This window comes from Strongylocentrotus purpuratus, unplaced genomic scaffold (genome assembly GCF_000002235.5).
Source record: "Strongylocentrotus purpuratus isolate Spur 01 unplaced genomic scaffold, Spur_5.0 spur5_scaffold_18, whole genome shotgun sequence".
In the NCBI taxonomy this organism is placed as follows: Eukaryota; Metazoa; Echinodermata; class Echinoidea; order Camarodonta; family Strongylocentrotidae; genus Strongylocentrotus; species Strongylocentrotus purpuratus.
Genome location: NW_022145603.1, coordinates 25,412,434 through 25,432,686, shown reverse-complemented (window position 1 = coordinate 25,432,686; position 20,253 = coordinate 25,412,434). Strand labels below are relative to the sequence as shown.

Below are 20,253 nucleotides of genomic sequence, written 5' to 3'. Positions count from 1 at the left end.
TGTATGCATTGTATTTACGCACATTACACAAATGGCCTATCGTTTCATGAGGATTGATATGCCTGGCAATGGGCATTGAATGAAGGCTAATACACTGTGAAAAGGTTGGACAATATTTTGCCAAGACTTTGCTCAACGTTGTGCCAATAGTCAACCCAACCATTTATTGGGCAATATTTTGCCCGGTGGTATTGGTAAACGTAAGTACCCTACTTCGCACGTGCATAATTGTTTCGTATTTAGTCCAAAATGTGGGCAAAGATGTGATCCTTCAACTGCCCGACTACAGTAGCCCACTCGTTGGGAAAATCTTCACTAGCTGTTACTTGTTAGTCAAAATACGAAACAATTATGCACGTACTTACATTTACCAATACTTCTGGTCGAAATATTGCCCAATAGATGGTTGGGTTCACGATTGGCACAACGTTGGGCAAAGTGTTGGGAAATATTGCCAAACCTTTTTACAAGATAACAACTCTAAAAGTCGGAGAAGCAGATTGGTGAAAGTTTAAATGAATCGGGCAATAATAAAACAAGTCATGATTTTGTTCAAAAGATAATTACTATACGTATGGGAACTTCAAATTGGTTCAATCGGTGATGTAACATGTCACGTAGTGCCCGTAAACCTTCTTCCAATTGCTTCAACACAAAGACTAAAATGTCAATTTGTCAAATTATTTTACTCATTAGGGTCTTTTATTTTAAGAGGACCTATGATAATATGCTTTCCATAATGTATTTTGATAATTGCCCAAAAGGGATAAGGAACTTAAGCAAAAATGATGATATTTGTGTACACCATAAACGGGAGAGCTCTCCATGGCTGTGTCACAATCCATTGACAATTATTCTACTGTGAGATTCACAGATTGTTATAGTGATCTCCAATTTCTAACGTTCTTTACTTTCTCGGTAGCAATTATGTTTTTATTTTTTTGTTTTATAAACCTATTATAAAGGTTGGATTGCCCTTTAAAGCAATAATGAACGGAGAAACTTCCTGCCCTAGCAAACTGTTCATTGCACAGTCCCATTTCATGGTCAACTTTCCAACAGTGCTATGCCTAACAAAGCAGTAGTCGCCACATTGTTTCCAACTCGAAACGGGCTGGCCAAACTCTGTGTATAGATGGCTCTGTTTTACAGTGTGGCTGTATTTAACAACTTTCTTGTCTTAACTTTCAGAGGGCTCTTTTGAGTGGACACCGTCGAGTCTCAATGTATCAAGGATTGAAGTCGTGGTCAGTGATGAACGAGGTGCACAATCGGTGGTCTCTTTTAAGGTCAAGATCTGCGAATGCATGAACGAGGGAGTATGTGACTTCCAGACCCTAGCCGTAGGCCAGAATCTCAACGCTAATGGATTCGCGGTGAGTTGATCGGTATTTGCATACACTTAAGAACTAAATTACTAACGTCATATTTGCTTGTCGTCCAAATTACTGGTTCGAAATAACGTAGCCTGTGTATGTGATTCAACACGAAATTATTAAAGCAACGGGCTGGGTCAGGGCAAAATCGGCGTTTGGAATCATCACCCTTGACAACTTGCCCAGTACGACACTTGTTTTACATGACCTCCAAGTACAAGAAACAGTATTGATTTAATGACCGGTCTACCCTAAACATTACTTGATATAGATATCAAATTGTACAAACGATTGGTCACGTGATCATGTATTTGCATGTGTAATACTTTATGTTGTAACATGCAATTGTACGCACAGTTCATCATCTGGATCATCTGATCATAAATTTTCATAATTGATACATTTTCAGGATGTAAAGCGCATTTGTGCCAACGGTTTATTCAGGCGATCATGTAAAGACTTGCATGTTTGTTTTTTCAGGGGACTTATTCTGGAAACAATGTTATCTTTATAAAAAAAAATGATGTCAATTCTCATCGCGTACTAAAATTACACGGAACAAATTTTTTTAATTGGTGGTCGCTTCTTTAAATCTAAAGTTGTCACATGAAATTGTAAATGCGAACAATTGCCATTTCAGGTATCAACGATTGCTGTACTTACGTCATTGTAAGGCCTTGTAAGGAGAGTCCGAAAGAGGCCACTCAAATTGGTTCGCTTCAGCTCAGATAATGATATGTTTCATTAATCTATTAAAAAGCAGAAGTAACAAATAATTTCTTTAGAATACACATATCACATATACAATTTGAGGAGCAAATAATGTAGGAATGTATCATTTGTTAAACATTCAGGTTGTCACGTGCAATTGTACCATCGGGTGGTCAGGTGACCATTGTGATGTAGAATTCGACGCCTGCGCAGAGTCTCCCTGCTACGAGAGTGTACTATGTATGGACAGCCCCGCTGGGATGACGCCTGAATTTCAGTGTGGTGACTGCCCGCCAGGCCTGCAGGGTACTGGGGAAACATGCTATGGTATGTGATACCAAATCATTATAGCTTTGTTCTAACTTTGATACGGAGATCAACTTAACAAAAAAAATTGCTCCTTCCCCCCCCCCCCCTCCCATTTTTTTAAACGGCAATAATAATGAGATGATATGCTTTAAACCAAATCAGAGAAGAGGGGGAGGTAGGGGGAAAGGAAAATGAAGAGAAAGAAGAAAAGGAAGAATAAGAGGAGAAGGAGGAAACGGTGATGAAAAAAAAACGAAGCAGAATAGTATGAAAGTGACCGGACCTCTGTAAGCTTTCATTTCACATTATAAGATGTGTAAACTTGCAAATTTGTATTGGTAAAAATTAAATATGAGCAAAGCATATATATTTATATATATATATACATGTAATTATTAGCAACGAATCCCAGTCTGGTACTCACATTTTTTAGCAGGACATTCGTCCACATTTACAACTCTCAAACCAAGTGTTTCATGGGTACCTGGCTTGATGTACCAATTGCAATTACGGAACTCCGAACCTCTTTTGAAGCACATAGGGATGATATATCAATATACATCTGATATGCGCTCCTCAAGAATAGTTTATCATTATTATCTTGATTTCTCCTTCGGAATTTAAGATGTCAACGAATGCCAAAGCAACACCACCAACGACTGTGAGCACACCTGTCACAACATCCTCAATGGATACTACTGTTCTTGCGACGATGGGTTTACTCTTTCTCTGGACACACGTGCATGTATAGGTATGAATGCAGGAAGACCATGGAAACTAGGGCTCCAGCAGGGCCCTGTTTCATTAAACTTCATTTGACTTGAAAATTAGAGAACAAGTTGGAATAAATTAATGCTTAAGTGAGAATAGTAAGACTTCCAATTGCTGTTGTGGTTATTAATATTATTAGTAGTATATTTATAGTTATTATCATCATTACATTATTCATTAGCATATAAGCATGTCAAACATAAACAGATGTTAATGGTCATGGTATATACGCTTGTTTTAATTCAAATAGAGTTGCTAATGCTTTAAGCTATCCACGAAAAAGTATAACAGTTTTTATGCGTCTTCCTATGTATGCCTCTTTCAAATCTTGATGAAACTAATTCTGTTATCGTTTTTGTAACTTATATATATATATATATGCTTTTGAAACAGACAACGCAGGTTGTACGCCTGCTGCAATGGCCAATACTGGTTCTCCGAATTGCACATGTGACCCTGGTTACGAGTTTGATAATGGAACCTGTTCAGGTGAGATCTCTCGAATTACATGTGTATACATAAGTTAAAATGTAAGATTATTTCTATATCACATGCATGTAAATAGCTCTCGCTTCATCAGCCACATGTTTTAAACCTATTGATTCTAAACGCAATAGCCACTAATTTCGTAAAATCAACCTAACACAATTACAATAGCTGTGGGCGATGCCTTTTGAAATATGCGAAAATGACAATGACGTATTCTGAACATGATTTCTAAGGAACATACAATGAGGTATTGAAATCTTATCTTGCTACTTCAAAGCAAAATACATTTAGCCAACCCTGATGAAAGGTATCTGAAGTAGAACATGTATATACAAACAATTTGTTAGTGTTTACATAACTGTACCATAGTCTCCAAATATTACGTAAATGTGAGTAAATTTGTATTTTGAGTTGTGATTAAAAAGGTGGACCCAGGCAGCGTTTCACAAAGCATTGTATATACGTAAAAGTTCACAGACATTCCGTTGCAAAGTGTTTTAAATATTTCAATGTTTATGCAGATTTTGACGAATGTTTGGGAGGAGTTGATGACTGCCCTGAAGTTTCAACATGTATAAATACAGATGGGGATTACTTTTGTGACTGCATGGATGGATATAATACAGTCAACGAAACAAAGTCATGCGAAGGTAAAATAATAATACTATTACATGTCATGAATATAGCGTATTGAAAGAGATAGTTGTGACATGTCCTTGAGTAGCGTGTGCGTGTGTTCGATACAACTATCTCCCTCAACATGCTATGGTCATGAGGGTTCGGCGAAAATTATCATAACTAGCAGTAGTAGTAGGAGCAGTGGTATTAACCAAAAGATATTATTGGATGCCCGTTCAGTGTGAAATACAGGCCTTTTGATATATATAATAGATATAATTGATAATAAATGTATTTATTGTTATATCATATTTTCGAACATACGTATTTATGTGCAATAATATTACATTCATTTTTTTATTCATTTACATTAACATACAATTGATGCAATGCAATACATGACAGCGTATGGAAAAGGAATTCAGTTAAACTAAAAAAAACAGATAAGACTTGCTGTTACAAGAAAATTAGAAAAAAGGGGTTGAACACTTGTTTTCTAGCTACAGCAATAATAACACATGTTGATATATTGAGAAGAGTTTATAAAGTTAATGAATATAGGGATTAAACTATATTTTGCTTTGCTATTACCTATCCGATAACTATACCAGCATTGTATACGTAGCTTTAGCTTTTTTTAGTTCCTTTGTTATTCATTTAATTTTCATTCCTTGATCAATGTGTGTATATTTTTTCATTTTGTATTGAATGTACATGTATTTGGGGGTATTGATATGATGATATCTGTTAACTACAAGACTAAGATTCAAAATCATCCTGCAAACTGATCTTGTCATGCTAACTAAATATGTTTGAATAAATTAAATATTTTAATTTTCCCCTTTAGATATCGATGAGTGTGCAACTAGGAACCACATGTGCAACGAAAGTTTAAATCGTGTGTGCATGAACACCGTGGGGAACCACACCTGTATCTGTAATACGAGTTATGCCCTTGTCGACGGATCATGCGAATGTAAGCTTTGATATTGTATAATACTTTCACATTTATTTAGGTATAAATAATGATATTCTTGCTCATTGTAGACATATTTGAAAAACACGTTTTATAAACCGTAAAATTAAATGCATGCAAATAAAGAAAGGTCTATTTACAGAGGGCAGATTACAGGATTTTGAACAATCAGAGGGGGATACAATGCCGAAAAGATACTATTTGTTTCAGTGCTTATTTGTTAAATTTACAATCTTTGAATGGAACAACCTTTCATAACCGCCTGCTTCTTTATCATCTATCATAGATGTATTAGTGAGTCAACTCCCTGTTTAACCTACTGTGTGTTTATTGTCTGCAAAGAAGGTCAATTCCACCATTTAATTGGGGGGGGGGGTACCAAAGGAACGCATTCCTGACGGGAACAATGGTAAGAGCATCTTTTAAAACTGCCGTCTTTTTCAAAATATCTCCTGGCTATGCCTCCGAAATAGTGCACGTGCCATGCTTTGAGGAGCTCGATACGTAGAAAATAAAGAAACAAACTTTATAATATAACGTTGAGGGGGCTAAGTAGTTTTTTGTGTGCCTGTAGTGGAGAAAAGAAAAACGTCGATCGCGGAATTCCAGTACGAAAAAAGACATTTCCATCTTGTGAAATCAGAGATTTTTGTCCCTCGGTGGTGAATACGGCATACATGAAATGCCCTCACTCATTTGACTGCCTCGTTTTTAGGTCAACGAACTGAAGCTTTTCACACCACAACGTTTTGCTAATCTATTCAAAATTCATGCCGTTTTTAGTTGATACTTCTTGGGTATTCCAATAATGCTTACGCAGTGATATCAACTAACGAGTATGAGCTGACTGCTTTAAAATGTTTATCATATAAATTTCTACTAATAGCGGCTAACTCGTTAACTCTGGAACTGAGGTTTGACTTCATCAACGGCATAGCAATCCAGCATTATACAGACACTGAACAAAACCGAAACCAACTAGCCGAACAGGTAAGGCACATCATCACGTAGTAGTTCTTGGCATCTACCCGATTACTAAACTTGTGGCAAGCGCAAAGAAACCAATCAATCAATCAGATATGATTATCTACGTCTGGAAAGCAACTTTTAACGTCACCAGCTGGAAGACGTGAGCCACCTCATACATAAATGATGACCTATTGATAAGAGGGTAAAAGGTATTATTCACACTTTCATTTTTGATAATTTATTAATGGGATTTCTCTTAACGAGGAGTACAAACAATTCCATACAACACTTCTAGATGTTATTTTTCTTTCGTGAAATTTCATTTTGCTACGACTATTATGGTTATGAAGTTGAGGGTTTAAAGAAAACCGGTTCATTAAGAAGCCCTTATAATATGTATCGACTCAAAATACTTTACCCATTACAGGTGTTTGACCAGCTTAACAGTACATCTGTTATAGGAGATTGGAACCTCACAGATGTTTTTGTGACTAATTATACTGTGGTTGGAGGCAACGCTTTCGTCGAGTTCCGGATCGACTCATTCAACTCTGATCTGAACGCTACTTTCTTAAAGTCGGTGTTCACCGACTCCCTACCACCTAGCCGAGTATTTGACTCGCATAACCGGATCGTCGCACAAGGTGAGATTTTTTTTTTTTTTTTTCTTATTCTTTCTCTCCACATTTTAAACCCAAATCATTTGACTAAAGACCCATAGAAGTGGGTTCTCATGGGGAAATACACAATAACAAGTGTTGTCAATCACCAGGATTAGCAATCACTGAATATTAGGACCAACAGGCCTTATGTAATGCCTTGCATCTCCCTCGCCTTTCCCTCACTCGAAGACTCTCCGAGAGACTAGGGTTATTTCTTGATAGGCATACAGTACATATTCGCTGTGTGCAGACTTGTACACACAATAATGGTATTTTCACCAAGTCTTGCGTCAGCAAACGTATGGCCTTGTTCACATGTAAACTGACGACCCAAATCCCTTTAAATACTAAGAAAATATCTGACTCCCAACTACAAAGCTGATTTTCAGCAAATCAAAGATAATTTTGTTTATCACAATCAATGTTTCATTTTTTTTCTTTCAAAACTAGTTCGAAGATATTTTCGATTGAATTTTAAAAGCCCATGTTTACCTTTTTGGTCGTTCAAGTCAATGGAAATTATCAAATAATTGATTGGCAGTGAATGCCATGTTTGTGTGTGTGGGGGGGGGGGGGGGCAAAGGGTAGTGCGATAGCAACCATTTCCTAAACCCAAGAGCGATTTCAGAACCCAATTGTTTGTCCCATAGAAATCATGTTCGGATTCATGATACGACATTATTATGTTTTTTGTTGATTAACGGGCTTTTGAAATTGCATTTTCGTAATAGGCTGATTTTTCAAAAGTCGTTTTTATCCTGTTATGCATTAATTGTAATGTAATACTAATTAAAAATGTACTTACAGAGGATAGAAAAGACCATAATATTATCATTAATATTCTTGGTACTTTTTTCATCTCAAATGGATGTTGTAGACATCAACGAGTGTTCAGTGTTACTGTTTACCGATGCTTGCCGTAACGGAAATTGTACGAACACCTACGGGAGTTTCTACTGTACGTGTAACGAGGGCTTCCTAGGAACGGGGACGGATTCGTGCGAAGGTAACATCATTTTTTTTATAATTATTACTGGAGGTATAATAAGAATTAATCTCCTTCAATTGAAGCCCTTACAAATGAAATCCTTTATCTCTTATATTGCACTGCATCTAAACAGATTTCTTTCTTGTCATTATGACTCAATTATACATCCCTTGTTTTCCCATGCTATTCGAATTTGCATTTTTACTTATTGGCTATACACTTAAAGAACTAAAGTGTTTTGCTGACACTTTAGTAGGATAATTCTTAATAATAGAATAATGTAAATAGATATATAGTATTATATCAACCAATTACTTGCTTACATATTATGGTTTTCCTGTTTGTAAAGCTGCATTTTATTATTTCAGTGTTTCTTTAAATCCAAAGTGCAATAATGATTTTACCCAACTCCCCAAATGTCTAGTCGAATACCTACATTTTGATAGTATGTTCTTCTAATATTGTTTGTGTACCGATATGTTATAAAAAAAATAAAAAAAATAATAATAGCCTAATAGTTTATTTTAGTTTTGTAATTAGTTTGCAATTTGGCAATTGGCCGAGGTGAAATGTTATTAACAATATATTTCAATTCAATTCGACTCAACGTCAACATGTTCTGAAGGAAAGAAAATACTGAAACAAACATATTATTTGTAAATATATATATATAGTGTACATTAGCCTTTTATGAGGACTGAGTAATAGATAAGCACAGCACACGAGAAAAGCATGGGAAATTAATGTATACTTTATTGTTTCAGAATCAAAATGATGAGTAATCGACTAAAATCTAGCTAAGGGTCTAAAACACATCATGCACTTGTGCAAGTAGAGCCCCGTGTCATGAAATTAATTATCAAGAGCAAGTTACAAATAGTTGTTAAAATCTATTGAAATCGTGCCATTTTATTGGCTGAGAGCAAAATTGTCATAGAAATTTAGCATTTATTTATATGTATTTTGTATGAAATGTGGACCAGAACAAAAGTTTGCTCCAAACATTCTTAGCTTTTTCTTGTCATATAGTTATAATGAAGGCATCTGAAGATTAATCTTTGTCAAAGGATATTTCTTCAATGATATTTTTCCAATTAAATAATAAGAAACTTACAAATTAATTTGAATCTTTATCAAAAATCAATCTTCTTTTTAAATCTGTGACAATTTTTGCAAATGCCTTTGTAATATACTTTGTGTTTTGATGAACAGATATAAACGAATGTGTGCAGGGGGCGAATGACTGCCAGCAAATATGTTACAACGAGGAGGGTGGATACTCATGCGCGTGCTGGGATGGATATGAGTTGGACGAAAGCGGATCTAATTGCACGGGTAGGTTCGATCAAGCTAAAATTTACTTTGAATGTGTTAACGGGTTTCATGACTAAAACTAAAATGTTCTATGTTTTAAAAGTAACAGTACTACGGTCATAACACTTTCACCATTATTACTTTTGTTAAGAGATTTCCCAAGTTGAAATACACTCTAATATAAAACCAACGTGCGAGTATATTACCTGACGCACTCGTCCACGCTCGATTATTAAGGGCTTGTATTGAATTTAAAGTCCGACTTTGGTTTCGGGTGCGAGGTTTAATATATATATCCTTTATTTTCTTCGTACTCTTTATATGTTTGCCGTATAAGTGTTGAACTTTCTGAATATACAAGAGTAGAAATCCACTCTTTGCAGAGTCTTATTTGTCGATTTTCACTCACTTTGTAGTGGAAATCAACGTTAACAATAGTGTAATCCACACTCACAAGAATACTTTAAAGGCGAAGGCAACTCAAAAATAATTTGCTTTAAATAGATGCAGAAAAAACACGAGAGACAGAAAACAAAATAAAAAGTAAAATTGGATAATAAAGAAGTTATGAACTTTGTTCAAAGTATGACAAACTATGAAACTTTTTTGAAAATCACTACACAAATTGCTAATTTGGTTATCCGTTTGTGACGTCATTGCCTCACTTTTTATCAACTGCTTTAGTTATTTTTATCCCATTAATTTCCCTTTTTATCCCCCGAAACTCGATTTCCCCGTGCCTTTGCCAAGGTAATATGATGTGTATAATTTTTTTTTTTAAAGATACTATTTTCTGAATATTGTTCATTCATATTCATTGATTTATATACCAATAGTTTATCAACATTCACATTTTTCATGATTTTACGAATTACCCTGTATTAATGCATCCACACAAAAACATATTACTATCAATATAACTTGGATACTGGTGTGAGGAAATAATATTTTTAGGGGGGAAATTGGAAATTGATATTATCAATATAAAGAAAACAATCGGTGGATAATGAGGCATTGACGTCACCAAGTCATGAGTGAGTTGCCAATTTATCTTGTGTTTTTCAAAGCTTTCATGTCATTAACAATTCATAGATTTCTTATTAGTTATCTGAATTTGCTCAAACTTTTTGTATTACATGGTTTTGTAATAATTCATTGTAAAGATCGCACGTTGCAAGAGGTGATGGTCAAGGCTAGTGAAATCATCTTGGGGTGATTTGTTATAAAGTCTTTGTGATCTTAAAATCACAACACGCAAATGTCAGATTGCCAAATTCAAAACAAGAATGTTTACTTCTCCTAGATGTTGACGAATGCTCCACGAATTCATCGGCCTGTGGAAATGGAATGTGTATGAATCTGGTAGGCTCTTTCAACTGTTCATGTAACTCTGGATATGAAATAAGCAATGACAACATTACTTGCAGTGGTAAGAATTTAATACAAAATTAGTGTCACCTTTTCATCGCATATTTAAAATCTGGATATGAAATAAACACTGATGGATTTGCGTGAAAAGATAAGGATGTAATATCACATTAATGTCATCTTTAGGAGAAGCCAGAAAATTTGATCCGCTTCTGTTACGTTGTGCATTTATAATAAAGAGCGATTTGATTAAAAAATAATCATTACACTCTCTCTAAATTAGTAATGCAGAGTGAAACTTATTAGTACTATTTTCGTGAACAAATTTGCAATTTCTTTTAGATTTTCACAATATTTCACAATATTTCATATAACTTTTTTTGTTTTAACTATGAAATAGTGGAGATAAAAGTAAGTGTTGCTAATTTAAATGGAAAAGCTGATTATCTAGTTCTTTATAAAAACTCTTAACTGTTGTTGGTGAAGAAAAAAATGTTTGCTTTTCCTAGATATTAACGAATGCTCTGCAAATCCATCCGTCTGTGATTCTGAAAATGGAGTGTGTACGAACTCAATGGGCTCTTACAACTGTTCATGTACCCCTGGATATGAATTAAGCACTGATGGTATAACGTGTAATGGTAAGGATGAAATGTCAAATCAGAGTCACCTTTTGGAGATACTGGGAATTTTAATAGATCCACTTCTGTTCATGTTGTCGTTCATGAAAAAGAGCAATTTAATTAAATGTAATCATTTAACTTCCTAAATTAGCAATGTCGGTAGGGATGTAAAGAATTTGAATTGATTTACAGAGATTTTAGAGGGGTTCAATAAAGCTGTTTCCACACAGATTATCATCTCTGCATTCAGAAAATAAAGAAAGACAATATTTTGAAAGATTTTATTAAATTTGTTGTCTCTCAAGATTTGTGAACTTGGGTCACACCACTTACAGGTGTTTCATTAAGAATTAGAAGGATAGTTAAAGTTTGGTAAAACACTTGGCAAGAGGGCGATTTGACAATGGGACTTTACCCCCATTTGTGTGAGAAGCATTGGAGAGCTATTAAGAAAATTATGAATGTTTGAAATATGAGATCACAAAGTCTATGCAAACCTCAAATTGGCAATGTGGTCGGTGGATTGTGATGTATTCAAGATTTACAATCACCTGCAAAGAGCTTTGTCCTTTTTAGGGAAGGAGTTTGTCCTTACAAGACAATGTTGCTTCAAAAGCCGACTTACAAATGTATAATGAAATGTATTTATCGTGGAAAACGATACTGTATAATTCAGATATAAATGATGTGAATAAATAGTTTTGTATTATGTAGAATAATTATAACTTTTTTGTCTCATTTCCAGTGACATCAGGTGCCACAACCATGCAGCCAGAAACAACACCTAGTCCCACCTCACAGTTTGGTAAAGGAATAAGTTTAGTAAACATATTTCACAATAACCAGTGTCTTAAAAAATGATTAGTACAAATAATGAATCAAGTAATGATGTAGTTCTTGCCATCAGTAAGGTTTTAATGAATTTGAATCAGAAATCATGTGAATATATAGTGGTGTATAACTAACCAGTACAAATTATAAATCAAGTAATGATGGCATTCTTGCCATCAGTAAGGTTTTAATGAATTTAAATTAAATTTGAAATCATGTGAATATATATTGGTGTATAACAGATCAGTACAAATAATAAACCAAGTAATGATGGCATTCTTGCCGTCAGTAAGGTTTTAATGAATTCGAATTTGAAATCATGTGAATATATAGTGATGTGTAATGTTTAATGACTATAACTTCTTTGTCTGTTTTCCAGATCCATCAAGTGCCATAACCATGCAGCCAGAGGTAACACCCAGTGCCACCTCACAACCTGGTAAAGGAATAGGTTTAATAAACAAATTTCACAATTATTAGTGTCTTGACTGACAATTCAAATTATAAATCAAGTAATGATGGCATTCTTGCCATCATTAAGGTTTTAATGAATTTGAATTTGAAATCATGTGAATATATAGTGATGTATAATGTATAATGACTATACCTTCTTTGTCTGTTTTCCAGATCCATCAAGTGCCATATCCATGCAGCCAGAGGTAACACCCAGTGCCACCTCACAACCTGGTAAAGGAATAGGTTTAATAAACAAATTTCACAATTATTAGTGTCTTGACTGACAAGTCAAATTATAAATCAAGTAATGATGGCATTCTTGCCATCCTTAAGGTTTTAGTGAATTTGAATTTGAAATCATGTTAATATATAGTGATGTATAATGTATAATGACTATACCTTCTTTGTCTGTTCTCCAGATCCATCAAGTGCCATAACCATGCAGCCAGAGGTAACACCCAGTGCCACCTCACAACTTGGTAAAGGAATAGGTTTAATAAACAATTTTCACAATTATGAGTGTCTTGACTGACAAGTCAAATTATAAATCAAGTAATGATGGCATTCTTGCCATCATTAAGGTTTTAATGAATTTGAATTTGAAATCATGTGAATATATAGTGATGTATAATGTATAATGACTATACCTTCTTTGTCTGTTTTCCAGATCCATCAAGTGCCATAACCATGCAGCCAGAGGTAACACCCAGTGCCACCTCACAACCTGGTAAAGGAATAGGTTTAATAAACAAATTTCACAATTATTAGTGTCTTGACTGACAAGTCAAATTATAAATCAAGTAATGATGGCATTCTTGCCATCATTAAGGTTTTAATGAATTTGAATTTGAAATCATGTGAATATATAGTGATGTATAATGTATAATGACTATACCTTCTTTGTCTGTTTTCCAGATCCATCAAGTGCCATAACCATGCAGCCAGAGGTAACACCCAGTGCCACCTCACAACCTGGTAAAGGAATAGGTTTAATAAACAAATTTCACAATTATTAGTGTCTTGACTGACAAGTCAAATTATAAATCAAGTAATGATGGCATTCTTGCCATCATTAAGGTTTTAATGAATTTGAATTTGAAATCATGTGAATATATAGTGATGTGTAATGTATAATGACTATACCTTCTTTGTCTGTTTTCCAGATCCATCAAGTGCCATAACCATGCAGCCAGAGGTAACACCCAGTGCCACCTCACAACCTGGTAAAGGAATAGGTTTAATAAACAAATTTCACAATTATTAGTGTCTTGACTGACAAGTCAAATTATAAATCAAGTAATGATGGCATTCTTGCCATCATTAAGGTTTTAATGAATTTGAATTTGAAATCATGTTAATATATAGTGATGTATAATGTATGACTACACCTTCTTTGTCTGTTCTCCAGATCCATCAAGTGCCATAACCATGCAGCCAGAGGTAACACCCAGTGCCACCTCACAACTTGGTAAAGGAATAGGTTTAATAAACAAATTTAACAATTATTAGTGTCTTGACTGACAAGTCAAATTATAAATCAAGTAATGATGGCATTCTTGCCATCATTAAGGTTTTAATGAATTTGAATTTGAAATCATGTGAATATATAGTGATGTATAATGTATAATGACTATACCTTCTTTGTTTGTTTTCCAGATCCATCAAGTGCCATAACCATGCAGCCAGAGGTAACACCCAGTGCCACCTCACAACCTGGTAAAGGAATAGGTTTAGTATTAAACAAATTTCACAATTACGAGTGTCTTGACTAATTAGTACGACAAATTATTCAAGTAATGAAGGCATTCGGGGGATTGGTAAGGATGTAATGAATTTGAATTGATTTACATAGATTGTAGAAGGGGGCAAACAAGCTGTCTACACACAGTTTTCCATTTTTGCATGAGAAAAAAATGAAATACGTGCTTGTTTAGTTTCGTTTAGATTGTTTGTCTTTCGAGATCTGTCGTACCTTGTAGTAATATCGAAGGAGTTCTAACTCTTTATTTGCCGATGAAACATTTTTGAGAGCCTATTAATGTAAAACGTTAATGTTTTGTATCATATATATTTTTTGTAAACTTTGTCTCAGCCCTCAATCTGCCTGTGAGCGAAATAAATATCATTATTGAAGTAAAATTCGACATATATACGTTGATATGAATTATTTAGACCATTAAATGAAGCATTTTTAATATATAAGCCTATTATATTTCTATATAATTTTTTGGTCAAGAATACTGCAAACTGTGCCTAAAGTCATCTTTACTGTAACATGTATCAGTTGTAAACAAATGAACAACATGACTAAAGAACTAAACAGAAACACATTTTTTCACAACAATTAAATAAGTGTGGTTTTCATTAGAAAGGTAAAATATCTTTACTACTTTTGCATACATTTGTTTGTTTGGTTGGAGTGACCGAAGTTTACGAAGACTAACAATTCTAGGACATGTGTTATTTGGTCCATAGTTTTTTTCATCTTCTACAAACATTTATGTAGTTCAATCTTAACATTACGGCCTTCAAAATAGTTGCCTACAAATTGGTGTCATGAGAAAACGTATCGTCAAAGAATTACGGAGTTATCGCGATCTCAAAAATTCGATGTCGGATAAAAACGCGCTGCAACTCGAGAAAAAAAAAATCATTGAAAAATCGTGGAATATGATATTTCAAAATTCCGGTGTTGAATATTTAAAATTTAGTATTATATAATGTTGAAAAGGTATTTCTTTGTGTCTCTTTTCCAGTGTCATCAAGTGCCACAACCATGCAGCCACAAACAACATCCGGTACCACCACGCAATTTGGTAAAGGAATAGGTTTAGTAAATTCATTTCACAATTACCAGTGTCTTGACTGATTCGTACCAAAATTTACAATCGAAAATGAATGTCTTTTTATTGGAACAACAAGTTGGAAAGTCGACAGGGGTGATTAACATTATCATACAGTTATACTTGAATATGGTACTTTGATTCAATGTATAATAATTTGCATCTGCTATTTATTTTATTGGGATTAAATGAAAATGAAATTGAACCGGAACGTAGTTATGCACTAACTGACGTATACGGTAGATTGTATTGAAGGCATTACATCTCCATCGCTCCCTTTCACCCAATAGCAGAAGAGTAGTTTGTAAAGGTCAATGTAAAAAGGCGATTTTATCCGAAATGATTCTAAGGTAGTGGACGATGTGCAATATAATTTGTGAAATAGTATTTGCATCCAGTGACTGGGGTAATGATGCTGTAAGCGCCTTGGTCGGTTAGGTCTGGGGTTATGGTCCTGGCTACAATTTGGTTTCAGGTTAGGTTTATAATAAAGGGTGGGCTATGGTTAAAATGCAGTAAAGGTTTGGGGGCAATTCTTATGATGATGAAGATGGTGATTATAATTATTATTATTATCATTATTTCCACTTAAATCATCATTGTTTGTATTTTTGTAATAATTGTATTTGTAAAAAAGCAGTAAAATAACAGAAACAGAATGGCAAAAGTTTGAAATAAATCGGACTAATAGTAAGAAAGTGTAGAATGTTTAAAATATGTGATCACTATTATCTATGCAAATCTCAGTTTGGTGTTTTTTTTTATTTTTGGCGGGTCGATTGTAATGTTTTCAAGATTTAAATCAGCTGCATATAGCTTTGTACTTTTGGTAAGTAGATTGTGACGTAGGACGTGGATAACTCTCCATTTTCCATTGAACAAACATATCACTAATTTCTGTTTTTCTCATAAGTTCCTTCTGTCTAGGGGCACTACTCAAAATACATTATAGCTAGCATATTGATATAGATCCTCTAAAAAGATTAGACTCCCCCCCCCCCCCTGAACCATGACCTTTTGAAAGAAATAAGATTTATTCATTATATACGTAGGAACAAATTGGAAAGTAGTACGGTACTATCTCACATTGACATTAACGCTTAAGTTAATTTGAAGCGCCCATACGTATAGTGATTACAACTTTTAAAAAATCATAACTTTCTTATAGTTGGTCAGTTTTAGTTGAACCTTTCATCAGTTTGCTTTTCTGATTTTTCTGCTTTTGTTTAGGGTAGTTGTTTATTTGGGTAACATTTCCCTTTAATACAGTTATTTAATGATTTCCTCATTCAATCACAGATGTTGGAATTGTCCTTGTGATCATCTTCGAGAACACATTCCAGAACGATCTTGCAGACCCATTGTCTATTGCGTTCATCAATTTGGCAAATGCTCTTTGCAACCGTGTAAGTCTTTTACTACAGTTTAACCTCTCCGTTTGAGTTGAATGTTGTTTTATATTTCACATATATTTCACGTTTAACAATAATTTCACATATCAAATGGTCCAAATAAGAATAAATATTAATTACAGAGACATAAAAAGATAGAAAGTAAATAACTCATATAAATTTGCTTGAATGTAATAATTAAAAGATTGAACTAAAAAGAAGATTTAAATTGAAAAGAAGAGTAAAATATGGAGTGAATTATGGAGAATACTGTGCCTGTGTGTTAAAGTTAATTTCACGATAGGCTTTCTTTTTAAATGGACGAGTAAATAATGTCAATCACAGCGGTATAATTATTAAAAATGATAATGGTAGAGTTAATTTCATTAAGGCAATGTAGCAAATAAAATGATTTTGCATTACCTAAATACATTTGCATTACCTGTACATGATATTAGATTACATCAGAACTTACCTGATTAAATTGGATTGGATTTGAATTGAATTAATGTTTATCTTCGTCCATATTTATCATCAGGTTGATAAAGTCATATGACATTAAATAGTATGACTCATCTCCCCACCCCCCCCCCCCCAAACAAAAAAAAACACATGTGATCTGCAATTTCAACTACACAATTTCATTGTTTTTAGTCTTATTGGCTGTGAACAAATTTCAAGTTATTTACTGATACCACGAATTTCCATTAAGGCATTTTGACACTACGGCACTTTTTTAACGGCAATGTTAATCTTGGCACGATTTGGTATTTGCTACCGTAGTCATACTTGAGAAATGTACATATGACACCTTGCCGCATAATCAGTTAAATCATGAATAATGATTATCATTAAAAGATTATTAGACCTTATGGACGATAGATAAGCCGGGCATTAGACAAACTAGGAACTAGACTAAATGATTATTAGCCTAATTTGTCAATAGAAAAAAATGATAAGTAGAAAAAAATTATTATTACAGACGATTTGCATGTAGACCAAATAAAAGCTCATTAGGTAACCAGGGTGTTGAAACAAAACAACTAGCTGATTTTCCTCCCCGACAAAGATAGCTCAACCTGTGTGGTAAAAAATGATACTTGTTGTAATACATATTTTAAAAAAATATGATACTTTTTTTCCCCTGAGATATCGGTAATGCAAACGGTAGCGACTAACTGACTATGGTATGGCTTTCATTTTTTCTTCTTCTTGTCTCTAAACAGTTGACCGCGTATTTCAGGAGGCTGACGAGTGATGATATCACGTGCGTAGTAATACGCTTCACAAGCGGCAGTGTAGTGGCAGATGTTAACTTGACCTTACCTGCTAACGACGCCTCCCAGGCACAGAACATCATGGATAATGTTGGAATCGTTACCGCGACGGATATTGGAAACATTATAGCAAACAATGAAATATACCTCCCAACCGCCATCAACTCAAATGGTAAGATGGATATTTATTAAACCTTTTCCTCGCTTCATGATCTTGGAAGGATAACATTTCGTTCAGATATGACGCGAAAAACCGCAACGTATTTTTTGTCTTCCTTGTATTAATAGAACGCAAGTGTATGCTTCAGATTTTCAGTATCTGATAACACGGAGTTAAAGCTTTGGTCACAAGTCAAAGCGGCGACCGCCCGATTTGTAGCCTGCTCGGTTGCCGCTGGAATGTAGGCATCGCCCAACGATTTTTGAAGAAGTCGAGCAGGCTCCAGAGCCCAAGCGAATCCCGAGTGGTATCCCACCGGCCACCAGCTAATTTTAAAGACATTGCCCAGCGGCCGGCCGGTGATTGGCGGGGCGCCACAATACGCTCGGTGCCCGACTAAATCGAGCGTTCGCCGTCGAGCGATTTAGGTCAAAAATCAAAGCCGCTGGGTCAAAGGTTGCCGACCAATTTTGGACTCGCCTACCCAGTCAGCGACTGATCTCCCCGCGACGACTGGCCGGCGACCAGGCGGCGACTGTTAGGCAGCTTTTGACTTAGCTTTTTCAATTTGTTACCTAAATCGCTCGACGGCGAACGCTCGAGTAGATCGGTGCCCGTACGATGACCGCCCTGGCATTGAGCGTACTTTGGGCGGCGAGTGAAAGTGAGCAGGCGCAGCCCGAATTTTAACTCCGCGCTAAAACTTCAGCAGCGACCGAGCGATGGCCTATAAACAAGCGGTGGCCGGGCGGAATTGGCTCAAAACTCGCCGCCCGGCCGCCGAGCAGACTACTTTTTGGTGTTGTGACCATGACTTCAATGATTTTTGAAGAAGTCGAGCAGGCTGCAGAGCCCAAGCGATGCCTGGGCGGTGCCCTTTAGATTTCCCGTTAGTAGCCGGTCGATTTTAGGTCTAAACCGGTCGAAATCGGGAGCTTCTCCGCGCGGCGTCCCGGCAATGGCCGACTGATGACCCACATATTCCCGGTCGGTCCCCCACCGGCTTCGATTTCCGACCTAAATCGCTCGACGGCTAACGCTCGATTAGGTCGGTGTCCGGAGAGCCGACCGCCCGGGTAGGACATGCGTTGTGCACAGTTGCCATTCATTATCACGTTATTTAAAGACACTGCCTTTACACTGGTTTACCTCTCCATACCTGAACGAACCTGTAATAGCCAGGGCATTGTGTCACTAAACCGTCATTAGAACAAGTTCGCTCATATCCCATTGAAATGTGTGTAGATTTTCAATACACACGTCACGTTTTAATGGGATCTCGTTGACATTGTACTTAAGACGTTTCATGAAATTATTCCAGAGACTATAGAGTATTTTACGCATAAGCCTGCGTTCATAAAACAGGGGAGGTGCACGTTAACGCAGGACGCAGGCTTCATTTATCCACCTGGGTTGGATTGGACCCCTAAGATCTTTAGTTGGACATGCAAAAGCCTTACCAACTGATCCAGGAGAAGAAATAGTTGTTATTATTAGTATAGTTGATACGCTCAATCACGCTATTCTACTCTCCAAACTCAGTCATTACCGAATTCGGGGTCAGCCACTCTTATGGTTTAAAGATTATTTAACAAACAGGAGACAATATGTTACATTTAATAGTTATGATTCTGATCCTCTTTTAATTCAATGTGGTGTTCCTCAAGGCTCCATCTTAGGTCCACTGTTATTTCTTCTTTATGTAAATGATATTATCAATACATCCCCCCTTCTTTCTTTTATCTTATTTGCCGATGATACAAATATCTTTTATTCCCATAAAGACCTTAATTTGTTAAACAATACTTTGAATTATGAAATTAACAAAGTATCAGATTGGTTTAAATCCAATAAACTTTCACTTAATACAAAAAAGACTCATTTCATGTATTTTAAACATCATTCTCATAATACAGAAACACCTATATATATTAAAATCGATGGTATGCTACTAGAGAAGAAAACTAATTCCAAGTTTTTGGGTGTTCTTATAGAATGATGAAACCTTGACTTGGAATGATCATTTACACCAAGTTACAATGTGCATTTCCAAAAGTATTGGAATAATCTCCAAGTTAAAGTTTCTTCTACCCCATGCAACCTTATTCCTACTATATAATT

General features: G+C 35.4%; 1 protein-coding gene across 1 annotated transcript in view; it reads left to right on the top strand.

The window, feature by feature from the left end:
- Nucleotides 1-20,253, top strand: part of LOC105443371 (mucin-like protein) — a 44,072-nt gene that overhangs the window by 17,055 nt on the left and 6,764 nt on the right. The window contains exons 12-35 of the mRNA XM_030989602.1: nucleotides 1,192-1,376; nucleotides 2,231-2,414; nucleotides 3,022-3,147; nucleotides 3,561-3,656; nucleotides 4,178-4,306; nucleotides 5,122-5,250; nucleotides 6,137-6,240; nucleotides 6,647-6,863; nucleotides 7,759-7,887; nucleotides 9,082-9,204; nucleotides 10,487-10,612; nucleotides 11,061-11,192; nucleotides 11,920-11,979; nucleotides 12,385-12,444; nucleotides 12,633-12,692; nucleotides 12,881-12,940; nucleotides 13,129-13,188; nucleotides 13,377-13,436; nucleotides 13,625-13,684; nucleotides 13,870-13,929; nucleotides 14,118-14,177; nucleotides 15,218-15,277; nucleotides 16,604-16,710; nucleotides 17,922-18,144. Of these exons, the coding sequence (XP_030845462.1) occupies nucleotides 1,192-1,376; nucleotides 2,231-2,414; nucleotides 3,022-3,147; nucleotides 3,561-3,656; nucleotides 4,178-4,306; nucleotides 5,122-5,250; nucleotides 6,137-6,240; nucleotides 6,647-6,863; nucleotides 7,759-7,887; nucleotides 9,082-9,204; nucleotides 10,487-10,612; nucleotides 11,061-11,192; nucleotides 11,920-11,979; nucleotides 12,385-12,444; nucleotides 12,633-12,692; nucleotides 12,881-12,940; nucleotides 13,129-13,188; nucleotides 13,377-13,436; nucleotides 13,625-13,684; nucleotides 13,870-13,929; nucleotides 14,118-14,177; nucleotides 15,218-15,277; nucleotides 16,604-16,710; nucleotides 17,922-18,144 (2,610 nt within the window). The remainder of the gene's footprint in view (nucleotides 1-1,191; nucleotides 1,377-2,230; nucleotides 2,415-3,021; nucleotides 3,148-3,560; nucleotides 3,657-4,177; nucleotides 4,307-5,121; nucleotides 5,251-6,136; nucleotides 6,241-6,646; nucleotides 6,864-7,758; nucleotides 7,888-9,081; nucleotides 9,205-10,486; nucleotides 10,613-11,060; nucleotides 11,193-11,919; nucleotides 11,980-12,384; nucleotides 12,445-12,632; nucleotides 12,693-12,880; nucleotides 12,941-13,128; nucleotides 13,189-13,376; nucleotides 13,437-13,624; nucleotides 13,685-13,869; nucleotides 13,930-14,117; nucleotides 14,178-15,217; nucleotides 15,278-16,603; nucleotides 16,711-17,921; nucleotides 18,145-20,253) is intronic.